This window comes from Carcharodon carcharias, chromosome 4 (genome assembly GCF_017639515.1).
Source record: "Carcharodon carcharias isolate sCarCar2 chromosome 4, sCarCar2.pri, whole genome shotgun sequence".
Taxonomy (NCBI): domain Eukaryota; kingdom Metazoa; phylum Chordata; class Chondrichthyes; order Lamniformes; family Lamnidae; genus Carcharodon; species Carcharodon carcharias.
Window position 1 is genome coordinate 25112847 of NC_054470.1, and position 12152 is coordinate 25124998.

Sequence of the window (12152 nt, forward strand, 5' to 3'; positions counted from 1 at the left end):
AACAATCCAGCCACCAACTTATAGAGGACACCGACTGATGAGATAACAACTGAAATTTAACATGGGAAGTGTAAAGTGATACATATTTGTAGGATGAATGAAGAAAGCAAATTAAACTAAATGATACACCTTAAACAATCATTTACTTCACTACCAATCCACCAGAGTAGCATCCCTAGAATGTACTGCAGAAACATGCCATATTGGTAAAATTCAGAAAATGAGTGTACGCAAATAAAGGAGAAAGCAGCATGTTGAGCCACCTAGTGCAAGAATTGGTTGCCTTGAGTTACCAGCTGCTCTCAAGTCCTTTAAATAACCATAGACAAGGTAGATTTTTTTAAAATAAAAACTTGAACATTGAGCTGGGAGGAGCAGAAGAGCTCTTTTTTTTTATTCATTCATGGGATGTGGGGTTCGCTGGCTGGGCGAGCATTTATTGCTCATCCTTAGCTGCCCTTGAGAAGATAGTGGTGAGTTTCCTTCCTGAACGGCTGCAGTCCATGAGATGTAGGTACACCCATAGTGCTGTTAGGAAGGGAGTTCCAGGATTTTGACCCAGTGACAGTGAAGGAACGGCGATATATTTCCAAGTCAGGATGGTGTGGGGCTTGGAGGGGAACTTCCAGATGGTGGTGTTTCCATCTATCTGCTGCCCTTGTCCTTCTAGATGCTAGTGGTCGTGGGCTTGGAAGGTGCTGTCGAGGAGCCTTGGTGAATTCCTGCAGTGCATCTTATAGATGGTACACACTGCTGCTACGGTGTCAGTGGTGAAGGGAGTGAATGTTTGTGGATGTGGTGCCAGTCAAGCGGGCTGCTCTGTCCTGGACAGTGTCAAGCTTTTTGAGTGTTGTGGGAGCTGCACTTATCCAGGCAAGTGGGGACTATTCCATCACACTACTGACTTGTGTCTTGTAGATGGTGGACAGGCTTTGGGGACTCAGGAGGTGGGCTACATGAGGCATGATTCCTAGCCTCTGACCTGCTCTTGTAGGCACAGTATTTATATGGCTAGTCCAGTTCAGTTTCTGGTCAACGGTAACCCCAGCCATGTTGAGAGTGGGGGATTCAGTGATGGTAATGCTTTTGAACATCAAGGGGCAATGGTTGGATTCTCTCTTGTTGGAGATGGTCATTGCCTGACACTTGTGTGGCATAAATGTTACTTGCCACTTGTCAGCCCAAGCCTGGATATTGTCCAGGTCTTGCTGCATTTGGACATGACTGTTTCCATATCTGAGCAGTTGCGAATGGTGCTGAACATTGTGCAATCATCAGCGAACCTCCCCACTTTAGACCTTATGGTGGAAACAAGGCCATTGATGAAAAGCTGAAGATAGTTGAGCTGAGGATGCTACCCTGAGGAACCCCTGCTGTGATGCCCTGGAGCTGAGATGACTGACCTCCACAGCCATCTTCCTTTGAGCTAGGTATGATTCCAACCAGTGGTGAGTTTTCCCCCTGATTCCCATTGATTCCAGTATTGCTAAGGCTCCTTGATGCCATACTCTGTCAAATGTGGCCTTGATGTCAAGGGCAGCCACTCTCACCTCCCCTTGGGAGTTCAGCTCTTTTGTCCATGTTTGAACTAGGGCTGAAATGAGGTCAGGAGCTGAGTGGGCCTGGTGGAACCCAAAATAGGCATCAGTGAGCAGGTTATTACTAAGCAAGTGCCACTTGATAGCACTTTAGTGATGATGGAGAAGAGACTGATGGGGCAGTAATTGGCTAGGTTGGATTTGTCCTGCTTTTTGTGTACAGGACATAACTGGGCAATTTTCCACATAGCCAGGTAAATGCCAGTTTTGTAGCTATACCGGAACAGCTTGGCTAGGGGCGTGGCAAGTTCTGGAGCACAAGTCTTAAGTACTATTGCCGGAATATTTTCAGGGCCCATAGCCTTTGCAGTTTGCAGTGCCTTCAGCCATTTCTTGATATCACATGGAGTGAATCAAATTGGCTGAAGACTGGCACCTATGATGCTGGGAACCTCTGGAGGAGGCCGAGATGGATCATCTACTCGGCACTACTGGCTGAAGTTTATAGCAAATGCTTCAGCCTCATCTTTTACACTGATGTTCTGGGCTCCTCCATCATTGAGAATGGGAATATTTGTGCAGCCTCCTCTTCCAGTGAGTTATTTAATTGTCCACCACCATTCACGACTGGATGTGGCAAGACTGATCTCAGATCTGAGCTGTTGGTTGTGGGATCACTTAGCTCTGTCTATCACTTGCTGCTTTTGCTGTTTGGCACACGAGTAATCCTGTGTCATAGCTTCACCAGGTTGACACCTCATCCTATTTTTTTAGGCACGCCTGTTGCTGCTCCAGGCATGCCCTCCTGCTCTCTTCTTTGAACCAGGGTTGACACCCTGGCTTGATGGTAATGGTAGAGTGGAGATATGCCAGGCCATGAGATTACAGATTGTGTTCAAGTACAATTCTGCTGCTGCTGATGGCCCATAGCGTCTCATGGATGCCCAGTCTTGAGTTGCTAGATCTGTTCGAAATCTATCCCATTTAGCACTGTGATAGTGCCGCACATCACGATGGAAGGTATCCTCAATACGAAGGCGGGACTATGTCTCCACAATGACTGTGTGCGGTGGTCACTCCTACCAATACTGTCTTGGACAAATGCATCTGTGGCAGGCAGGTTGGTGAGGATGAGGTCAAGTATGTGTTTCTCTCTTGTTGGCTCCCTCACCACCTGCCACAGACTCAGTCTAGCAGTTTTGTCATTTAGGACTCGGCCAACTCAGTCAGTACTGGTGCTACCGAGCCACTCTTGGTGATGAACATTGAAGTCCCCCACCCAGACTACATTCTGTGCTCTTGCCACCCTCAAGTGGTGTTCAACATGGAGGAGCACTGATTCATCAGCTAATGGAGGGCAGTATGTAGCAATCAGCAGGAGGTTTTCTTGTCCATGTATGACCTGATGCCATGAGACTTCATGGGGTCCTGCATTGATGTTGAGGACTACCAGGGCAACTCCCTCCCCACTGTGTACTACTGTACCACCACCTCCGCTGGGCCTGTCCTGCCGGTGGGACAGGACATACCCAGGGATGGTGATGGTGGTGTCTGGGACATTATCTGTAACGTATGATTTCGTGAGGATGACTATGTCAGACTGTTGCTTTTCTAGTCTGAGACAGCTCTCCCAATTTTGGCACTAGCCGCCAGATGTTAGGAAGGAGGACTTTGTAGGGTCGTCAGGGCTGAGATTGCTGTGGCCATTTCCAGTGCCTAGATCGATGCCGGGCAGTCGGTTTGGTTTCATTCCTTTTTTGTGACTTTGTAGCGGTTTGGTGCAACTGAGTGCATTGCTAGGGCATTTCAGAGGGCATGTAAGAGTCAACCGCATTGCTGTGGGACTGGAGTCACGTGTAGGCCGGACCAGGTATCCTTCCCTAAAAGACATTTGGCCACATCTTCAAAGAACATGGGCAGTATTTTCTGCCCACCGGGCGGGCGGGCCCAACCCAATCTCCGGCAGGCGGGGAGCAGATCCCTGCCGGAGAAGCCACACCACCATTTTGAGTGGGCGGGCCAATTAAGGCCTGTCCAGCGTGACACCGAGCGGGAAACGTGTGCTTCTTGTGCAGGTGGGGGGGGATTCCTCGAATGTGAGACTAAGCTCTTTTGCACATTCACAAGAAAGAGCGCACATCTCCCTGAGGCTAAGTGCTGCCCCAGGGAGATCACTGAAAGCTGTTCAAACATTAAAAATAGAAAAATAAAAAAATCTTAAGTCCCCCTCATGTGACAGAGATGGGACATGTTAAAAAATTTCACTAAAATTTTATTAAAGTTTTTTAAACCCTTCATGAAACCATGAGGTTTCATGTTTTTTCAGAAGCCCGCCAGGGCTCCTAGCCTGCCCGCTAACCTTAAGGCTGGCAGGTCCTTTAATTGCTTTAATTATCCTGTCAATGGCCTCAATCAGCCATTGACAGGTCGGCGGGCGCACAGCTGATTTTGCTGTATCCCCGCCTTTCTGAAGATTTAACTGGGGCGGGATGACATTCAGAGTTCCCCCCGCCCCTCCCCCCGACTTCATCCTACGTCATTTTGCGCATCGGCGAGCGAGCCCCGCCCCCTGCTCACCAACGGCAAAATTCAGCCCCATGTGTCAGCGCCACTCGGTTATAGAATTTCATTTCTTTCTTACTTACCCTGGCCCCTCCGGCCACTGCTTCACCTTGATCCATTTGCCCCCTTCCTCACTTGAGAACATGTTTCACCAGGCAACCTGCACCTTGCTCTGCAGCTCAGTTTCCTCATGGAAATGACGTATGAGACCCAATATTGTGGATGCCTCAGCCTCAATATTCAGGCGCAGGATTGTTACCTTGCATTCAAAACCGTGCACACCCAAATTTCTAAGCCATAGTACTTCAGCAAAATTCCAAAGCATTGAAGGTTCTAGTTCTTGAAGGCACTTCTGTACAAATGTTATAAAAATGTTATGGGTGCTTCTATTCATTAAGTAGAGTACTCGGTTTAGATAATTTTACACTACATTATTAACCCATTAACACCAACAGATTACTGTGAATGGATTAGTCGACTTCTTTCGACCTCCAACAGATGTTCACCTGGAGGAACTGACGTCAGCTACCTTGATGAAGCTTGAGGAATTCCGTGACAAAACCGCAACTGGTAAAGATCGATATATATTTTTGCATTGGTTTTGATCAGGAAGCTTTTGAAATAGTTTGGATGTTCTGTTTGGTGAATAATTTATAATTCCTTTTAATTGCAACAAGTTGCAATACTTGCTAAAGTATTGCCCAAAAGTGGGGAAGCAAAGAGAGTTTGGGTGGAAGAAGCTATCCATTTTTGTTATTACAGCTGGGTATACAATGCATAATTTCAAAATTTGCTGAAGACATGAAAATCAGAAATGTATTTAACAAGAAGGAATGTGTAACAGACTGCTGGAGGACATTGACTGGTGAAATAGCAGCTGAAATTTAACATGGACATGTGAAGTGATGCATGTTGGTAGGATGAATGAATAGAGGCAAAATAAAATAAATTATACACTACCTTAAAATTGCAGGAACAGAGAGACCTTGGTGTGTGTTTATACATAAATCTTTGAATGTGGTTGTCCAATTTGAGAAGGCTGTTTAAAAAAACACATGGGATCCTTGGCTCTATTAATAGAGGAATAGATTGTAAAAGCAAGGAAGTTATGCTAAACTTGATACTATCTAGAAGTAACTGTCTTCAATTTCTTTGCTGTAATCTACTTTGATGTTTTTCTTGCTCTGAATCTCTAACTGATTATGCTCAATGTACAATAAAATTAAAATGCCAAATTCCAGAAATTAATATCATGTATCTGAACTGCTATTATTTTGAGAGTATTGTAACATCACTTGTTATAAGAGTTTTTGCCATACCTATATAATTTTGGGCAGCAGTAATTCCATTGGTTAGAGCAAGTTGTCTGGACCACACATAACCATTACACAAATAGTGAACACGGCATACAAATTTCCACAAGATAGGAGTGTAGTATGTTTACCTTTTCCTGGCTAGGTAAAAATTCATGTGTTTAGCATGTCATTACAATATATTTTGCTTTCTTTTAACACATGATCTCCATAAAGAATTTATGATTGCTCAGGTATTGTCTTCACTGAGTATTGATACACTTTGTACTGTTTACAGGCTTGATGTATGTTATTGAGACACAGAAAGTCCTGGACTTAAAAGTGAATCTCATGGCTTCTTACATCATTATTCCACAGAATGGTTTTTTTGATAAATCTGCCAACTTATTGGTTCTCGATCTTGGTAATTTAAGGGTAAGTTTGTATATCGACAGAATTGTTTGAATATTACTGAGTTAAAATCCCTTTGAAAGTTTTTTTTAATGTGCATTTTTATCCGCTGATTAGACGTGCTCATCATATGTAGAAAACATAAAACCTGCAACTTCAAATGCTTAGAACTGTGAAGTGTGAAAAATGCAATTTAAAATGTTAATTTATTTGTCTAATTGTGTAGAATAGTTTGTGTAGTTATTGTTGAATCTATAGGGAACACTTTTGAAAGGTAACTTTTCCAAAATGTTGTTACAGTTGTAGAAGTCCAGTGCAGAGAGGATAATTTGAGTTGGTTGTGCTTCATATGCATTAAGCTTTCTCTCTTTAAGTATGCCCAGTAGGATCACCAGGAGTATTAGTCTGAATGGTGGAGACAGACTGTGTGTCTGTTCAAAAATTACTGTTCATCATAATGAAACAAACAGTTGATATTTTTTGGTATTTTCTTTTAATAGACATTGTTGATACTTTAACATCAGTGACTCCAGAAAAAATGCACAACATCATTAATATGTCTACGCTGTCTAATTCCACATTAGAGGTTAGAGATTTCCAGTATTCAAAAATTAAACTGCAATCCATAGTGCTTTATTGCTGCCTGTAGGTCCAGCTGCTGCACCATGTCCTCATAAACGTTAAAACCCTTATACACCTTTAGTTGACTGTTGTACTGAGGAGGTGCTACATTGTATTTTTGAATAAAATATCAAACCAAGGTTCTATCTGCCTTTAGGTGGACATAAAAGATCCCAAGGCAGGAAGTTCTCCAGCTACCCTAGCTAACATTCTTCTCTTAATCAATATGCCACCAAGACTAATTTAAGTGGTCAACTTATCTCTTACTGTTTGTGTCTACCACATTTGCTTACACAACTTTGCATTTCAAATGTACTTGGACATTTCTGGGCATAATTCATGTTCTTGATTTCACCATCTTTAGGAATAACAGAGAGAGAATTAGGGGGGGAATCAGGGGAATGGAGTAATAGTAGTATTACCAAGTAAATCTGTCATGGAGCAAAAATGAAAGGATATAGAGACAAAGTCCATGTCGATAGAATTAAAAAAGGAATTAGTTAAAATTTGCTGTGTGTTGCAAGCCTGTCAAATATTGGTGATGAGTGAGTGAGACTGGCAAACACATTATGTAAGGAGCTGTGAGGCATGTAAAGAACAGGGCAATAATTAAATGCCCAGAATTTATTGCTAGTGATGTGTTTGGTGCCAATCTTGAAGTTAGCTGCCCATAAAGATTTAGCGAGCTCTGTGGTGTGGATTTCACCTTTTCCAATGTTAATTTCATTCTGGTGGCAGCTACACAGGATCTCTGGCACAACTTTAGAAAGAAGTATTGGTTCTGAAAAAAAATATCGGTTGACCACAAGGTGGCTAGTTTATCAGTCTCTGATGTTACATGCCCTGGACTGAAGGAATTCAGTGGGGGTTTTGGTGGTTGGTCAAAGAGAGGCCTTGACTACAACTTTTCATTTTTCCTAGATATGAAATTGTGCGGGAGGCTAATATAACACCTTTTGTTCAAGAAGGGAGTGAAAGATTAACTGATCCATAGTTCCAAGTTTATGTAATGGCAGATGTGCACTAACCCTTGCAATTCAAAATTTGATGTAAAATCATTGAACATCTAAAAACACACCGATTAATCCAGGAAAATCAGCAATGACAAAATTTCCTATCAGAAAATGTGGGAATGTAGTATCATGGATAGAAAACAGAGTTTGGGCAAATGGGTGAGTCATGGATGTGATTCATGGATGTGTATATATGTTAAAAAGTATATTATATTTTATATGTAGACAGACAGCATCTGCGATTGGTTCAAGATTTTGCACAAACTCATTTGTATATTGCCATGAATCTGCCAAGGACTAATAAAATGGGCAGCATGTTAGAATGTTATTTTAAAAAGAAATATATTTTTGCTTTAAAACATATATTCTTTGGTATACTTAAGAGTGGTAACTTGATGCATTTTGATTAATATAGATTGGTTGTTGCCACCCTTCCATCTGCGAGAGATGATGGGAATGCAACCTCAGAATTTGGCAAGGTCAGATGAGATCATCTGCTGCACTTTTGATGGATAAACCAGCCAATTCTGGAAAGGCAAAGTCGGCTACAATTGCGACTCTTAAATTGTCCCTTGCCAGTGGCATGGGCTGATCTCTGTTGAAACCTTGTTTTCAGGGCTGGAATCTGCTTTGAAGCTTCTGAAACCACATATCATTTTGGTGGCAAGCTCCTGCCCATGTCTGGTGTTGCTATTTACATTTGGTCACCCACTTGTCATGATTGGTGTTGAGGCCTTCTGACAACACGCTTGAGTGGAGCTTTGGGCATCCTGCTGGTCTCTAGGCATGGGCTACCTCCCTGTATAACATATCCTTGGGATGTGGCTATCTTCGATCCCATACACATGCTCAAGCTAGCAAAGCCTTCTTTGCTTGATTAGTACTAGCACCCTTTGGCCTGTTTGCCCAGAAAGGACTGCTTCATTGTTGATTTTGTCTTCCCATGTGTTGCCAAGAATGTGCATAGACACTGGAGATGCAAATTATTGGGACTTTTTGCCTGGTAAGTGTTGGTTGTCCAAATTTGGCCCCTGTACAGCAATGTGCTAAGGATACAGGCCTCATAAGCACATGGCCCTGTGGGCCAGTTTGTTGTTTCTCCATGCCTGTTTTATTAGGCGGTTAAAGTTGATAGCTCCCTTCTGATGCTTGTGATGAGCTCTTCATCAAGAGAGAGGTTGTTTGTCACCATAGATCCAAGGTACCAGAATTTGTTGACTGCTTCCAGTGGTGTGCTGTTGAGTCTGATCATGGGTGGAAAATAACACCCTGTCCTTTTAACTAGCTTTCTTGGAACTGATGGTGAGGTTGAATATGCTACAGCATGGGGACAGACAATTCATGAGCATTTGGAATTGGTCATCTAGTTGGCAATTAGTGCAATATTATCAGCATATAGATTAATAATAAGAATAATATAATAATAATACAGTTGAAATAGATGAGGGTAGTAATTTGCGTGGCCAGTTTTTTGGGTAGGCTTTGAGTGGGATGTTTTTAAATTAGCACAGTAGATTGCAGTATTGCAAGAGATGAGGGTAGTAATTTGCCTTGGGCGGTGGTACAAAACAGGTGATATTGAATTGCCTTCCCCATTATGTGCAGCGCTTGATATTTGGCTCCATTGCAGTCAACGAGACAAATTTCTACTCCAAGCACTTTTTAGTCAGAATGTAGTCCTCCACCTGTGAATAACTTGATTTTAGTTGACCGCAAATTACTTTAAAACACTATACAGAACTGTTCACTAGTTATTTTGTGTGCAATGGCCAGTTTTTTATTTGAAATATGCCAGTTGTGATGTTGTGTCCAAAAGAACCAACTTGACCTTATAAGAACTTCCTCAAATGCCTGTAAAAGTGCATTTGGCAGAAGCTTGCAATGGTGATTCATTTGATCTGGGAGCGTGGCCAGTTTTTTGGGTAGGCTTTGAGTGGGATGTTTTTAAATTAGCACAGTAGATTGCAGAAACTGAATTAGCACTGTGAACTTTTGTACTAATTTTGCCAATTTTGGGTGAATTGTATCAATAAAAAACTACAATCAAGCAGAAACTTGAGGTCTATATTAACTTTTTTAGAAACACTTTTTTATATATACATAGGCATATATGTATTAACATTGTATAAAATGCAAGTCTTTTATTCTACCAGGTTCTTTCTCTCTCATGGAGGATCAGGTTAGGAAGAAAAATGCGTTTATCATGCATATTATCCCAAAGCATTTCACGGTCAATAAAATACTTCTTGAATGCAGAAAATGCAATCACAGTGGCCTGTTTGCATATAATGCATTTATGGGACATTATATGATTTGCAATTAGAAGTGGGCAAGAGTGAGAGGTGAGAGTGACTGCCCTTGACATCAAGACAGCACTTGACTGAGTGTAGCATCAAGGAGCCCGAGCAAAACTGAAGTCAATGGGAATCGGGGGAAAACTCTCCACTAGTTGGAGTCATACCTAGCACAAAGGAAGAGAGTTGTGGTTCTTGGGGGTCAACCAACTCAGTTCTAGGACATCACTGCAGGAGTTCCTCAGGGTAGTATCCTAGGCCTAGCCATCCAGAACTGTCACATCAATGACCTTCCTTCCATCATAAGGTCAGAAGTGGGGATATTCGCTGATGATGGCACAATGTTCAGCACCATTTGCAACTGAAACAGTCCATGCCCAAATGCAGCAAGACCTGGACAATATCCAGGCTTGGGCAGGCAAGTGGCAAGGAACATTCATGCCACACAAATGCCAGGCAATGACCATCTCCAACAAGAGACAATCTAGCCATTGCCCCTTGACATGCAATGGCATTACCAGCACTGAATCCCCCACTATCAACATGGTCGGGGTTACCATTGACCAGAAACTGAACTGGACTAGCCATATAAATACTATGCCTACAAGAGCAGGTCAGAAGCTAGGAATCCTGTGGCAAGTAACTCATCTCCTGATTCCCCAAAGCCTGTCCATCATCTACAAGGCACGAGTTAGGAGTGTAATGGAATACTCACCACCTGCTTTGATGAGTGCAGCTCTAACAACACTCGAGAAGCTTGACACCATCCAGGATAAAGTCCACTTGATTGGCACACCTTTCACAAACATTCGTTCCTTCCACTGCTGACGTACAGTGGCAGCAGTGTGTACCATCTACAAGGTACACTGCCGAAACTCACCAAGGCTCCATAGGCAGCACCTCCCAAACCCACGTCCGCAACTTTCTAGAAGGACAAAGGTAGTAGACACATGGGAACACCACCAAGTGGAAGTTCCCCTCCAAGCCACTCACCATCCTGACTTGGAAATATACCTTTGTTCCTTCACTCTCACAGGGTCAAAATCTTGGAACTCCCTCCCTAAGAGCACTGTGGGTGTACCTACACTGCATGAACTGCAGCGGTTCAAGAAGACAGCTCACCACCACCTTCTCAAGGGCAATTAAGGATGAGCAATAAATTCTGGCCTAGTCAGTGAGGCCCACATCCCGTGAATGAATAAAAAAAAAACACCTCATTTACCTGGTAGTAGCATTGGGCCAGGCAGCTCCGGTACTGCTTCTGTGCTTCACCTATAGGCTCTGCACTCAACTAGGATGCCCAGCAGCATTGTTTAGTGATCATGTGCTCCAGGCCCCAATAGTGTTTAGTGGTTTTGTGCTCCAGGCACTCCTCTTACAGGTTTTCTGTCTCTGAAAGGGAGGGTGCACACCTCAAATCATAGTTGATGGAAAATCATCCTCCGAATGTCTCTTGAAGTCTTCGACATTTCTGTGAAGGACTCTTTGCCTTCTTATACCACTTTCTATCATACAAATTCTTGCTAACCCAATCTTAGGGTGACAATATTTGTGCTCCCACCAAGACCACTCCACCAGGGCCCTTGTTGTTTCCCAGCTAACTAGCCCAGACTCCTGCCACCAGTGATGATGTGATGCAGTCCAAAGCTGGGCTATCAAGGGCCAGAGCTGCTCGAGGCATCCTGCAAGGCCATCTGCAATCTCTCCTATTGAAATGTAGGAACCTTCCATCAGCCATGCTGCAACCTGTAGGGCTGACCAGGGCATGTGCACCAAAAGATCAGCAAGGGTGATTAGTTCATTCTTGTTTTGTGTAATTAGATGCATTGTTGCATAAAAGTGTTTGTGAACGTTCTTGTTGGTGGCCTTTGTTGCTGGATGTTGGGCAAAGGGATGTTGTGATGGGAAGTGTGAAATGGATATCAAGGTATTGATTGGTGATTCCAGGTCGAAAGGGGAAGTTGTTTGAGGGGAAGCAGAAGCCCAAAATCCAGTTGTGACATTCTGTCCAGTTATCTGGCACCCAGGATGCATCCCCCCTGCCTTCTGCTGTTCCTCCTTCCCTGTCTTCTCTTCTCTCACTGGCAGAGCTTGCCAACTCTGTTCCATATCTTGGTCATGATACACACAAGGAGGCAATGAAAGAACTGCCCCGATACATGGGTTAGAAAGAGAAGGAAAGAAAGATTTGCATTTATGTAGTCTTTTCTGACTAGAGACTGCCAGAGAGGTAGTCATGTGTCCTCCTTGGCTGTATTTCTAAACTAGTAGAAGGCACCAGGAACCCAGCACAGAGCTACCACCAACTCTACCTAAGGAGTAGTCACTGAAAACCACTTCACTTTCAACTTGTGGAGCAGCCCTTTAATTAGTACAGGTTAGTGAGTGATGAATGAACTGATGGTCAGGACCTTTTTGTCA

At 43.2% G+C, this 12152-nt stretch overlaps 1 protein-coding gene across 7 annotated transcripts in view; it reads left to right on the forward strand.

The window, feature by feature from the left end:
* vps13a (vacuolar protein sorting 13 homolog A) overlaps positions 1-12152 on the forward strand; it is a 524014-nt gene that overhangs the window by 123842 nt on the left and 388020 nt on the right. For all 7 annotated transcript variants that reach the window (XM_041186720.1, XM_041186723.1, XM_041186721.1 and 4 more), the window contains exons 19-20: positions 4556-4670; positions 5691-5827. In XM_041186720.1, the coding sequence (XP_041042654.1) occupies positions 4556-4670; positions 5691-5827 (252 nt within the window). The remainder of the gene's footprint in view (positions 1-4555; positions 4671-5690; positions 5828-12152) is intronic.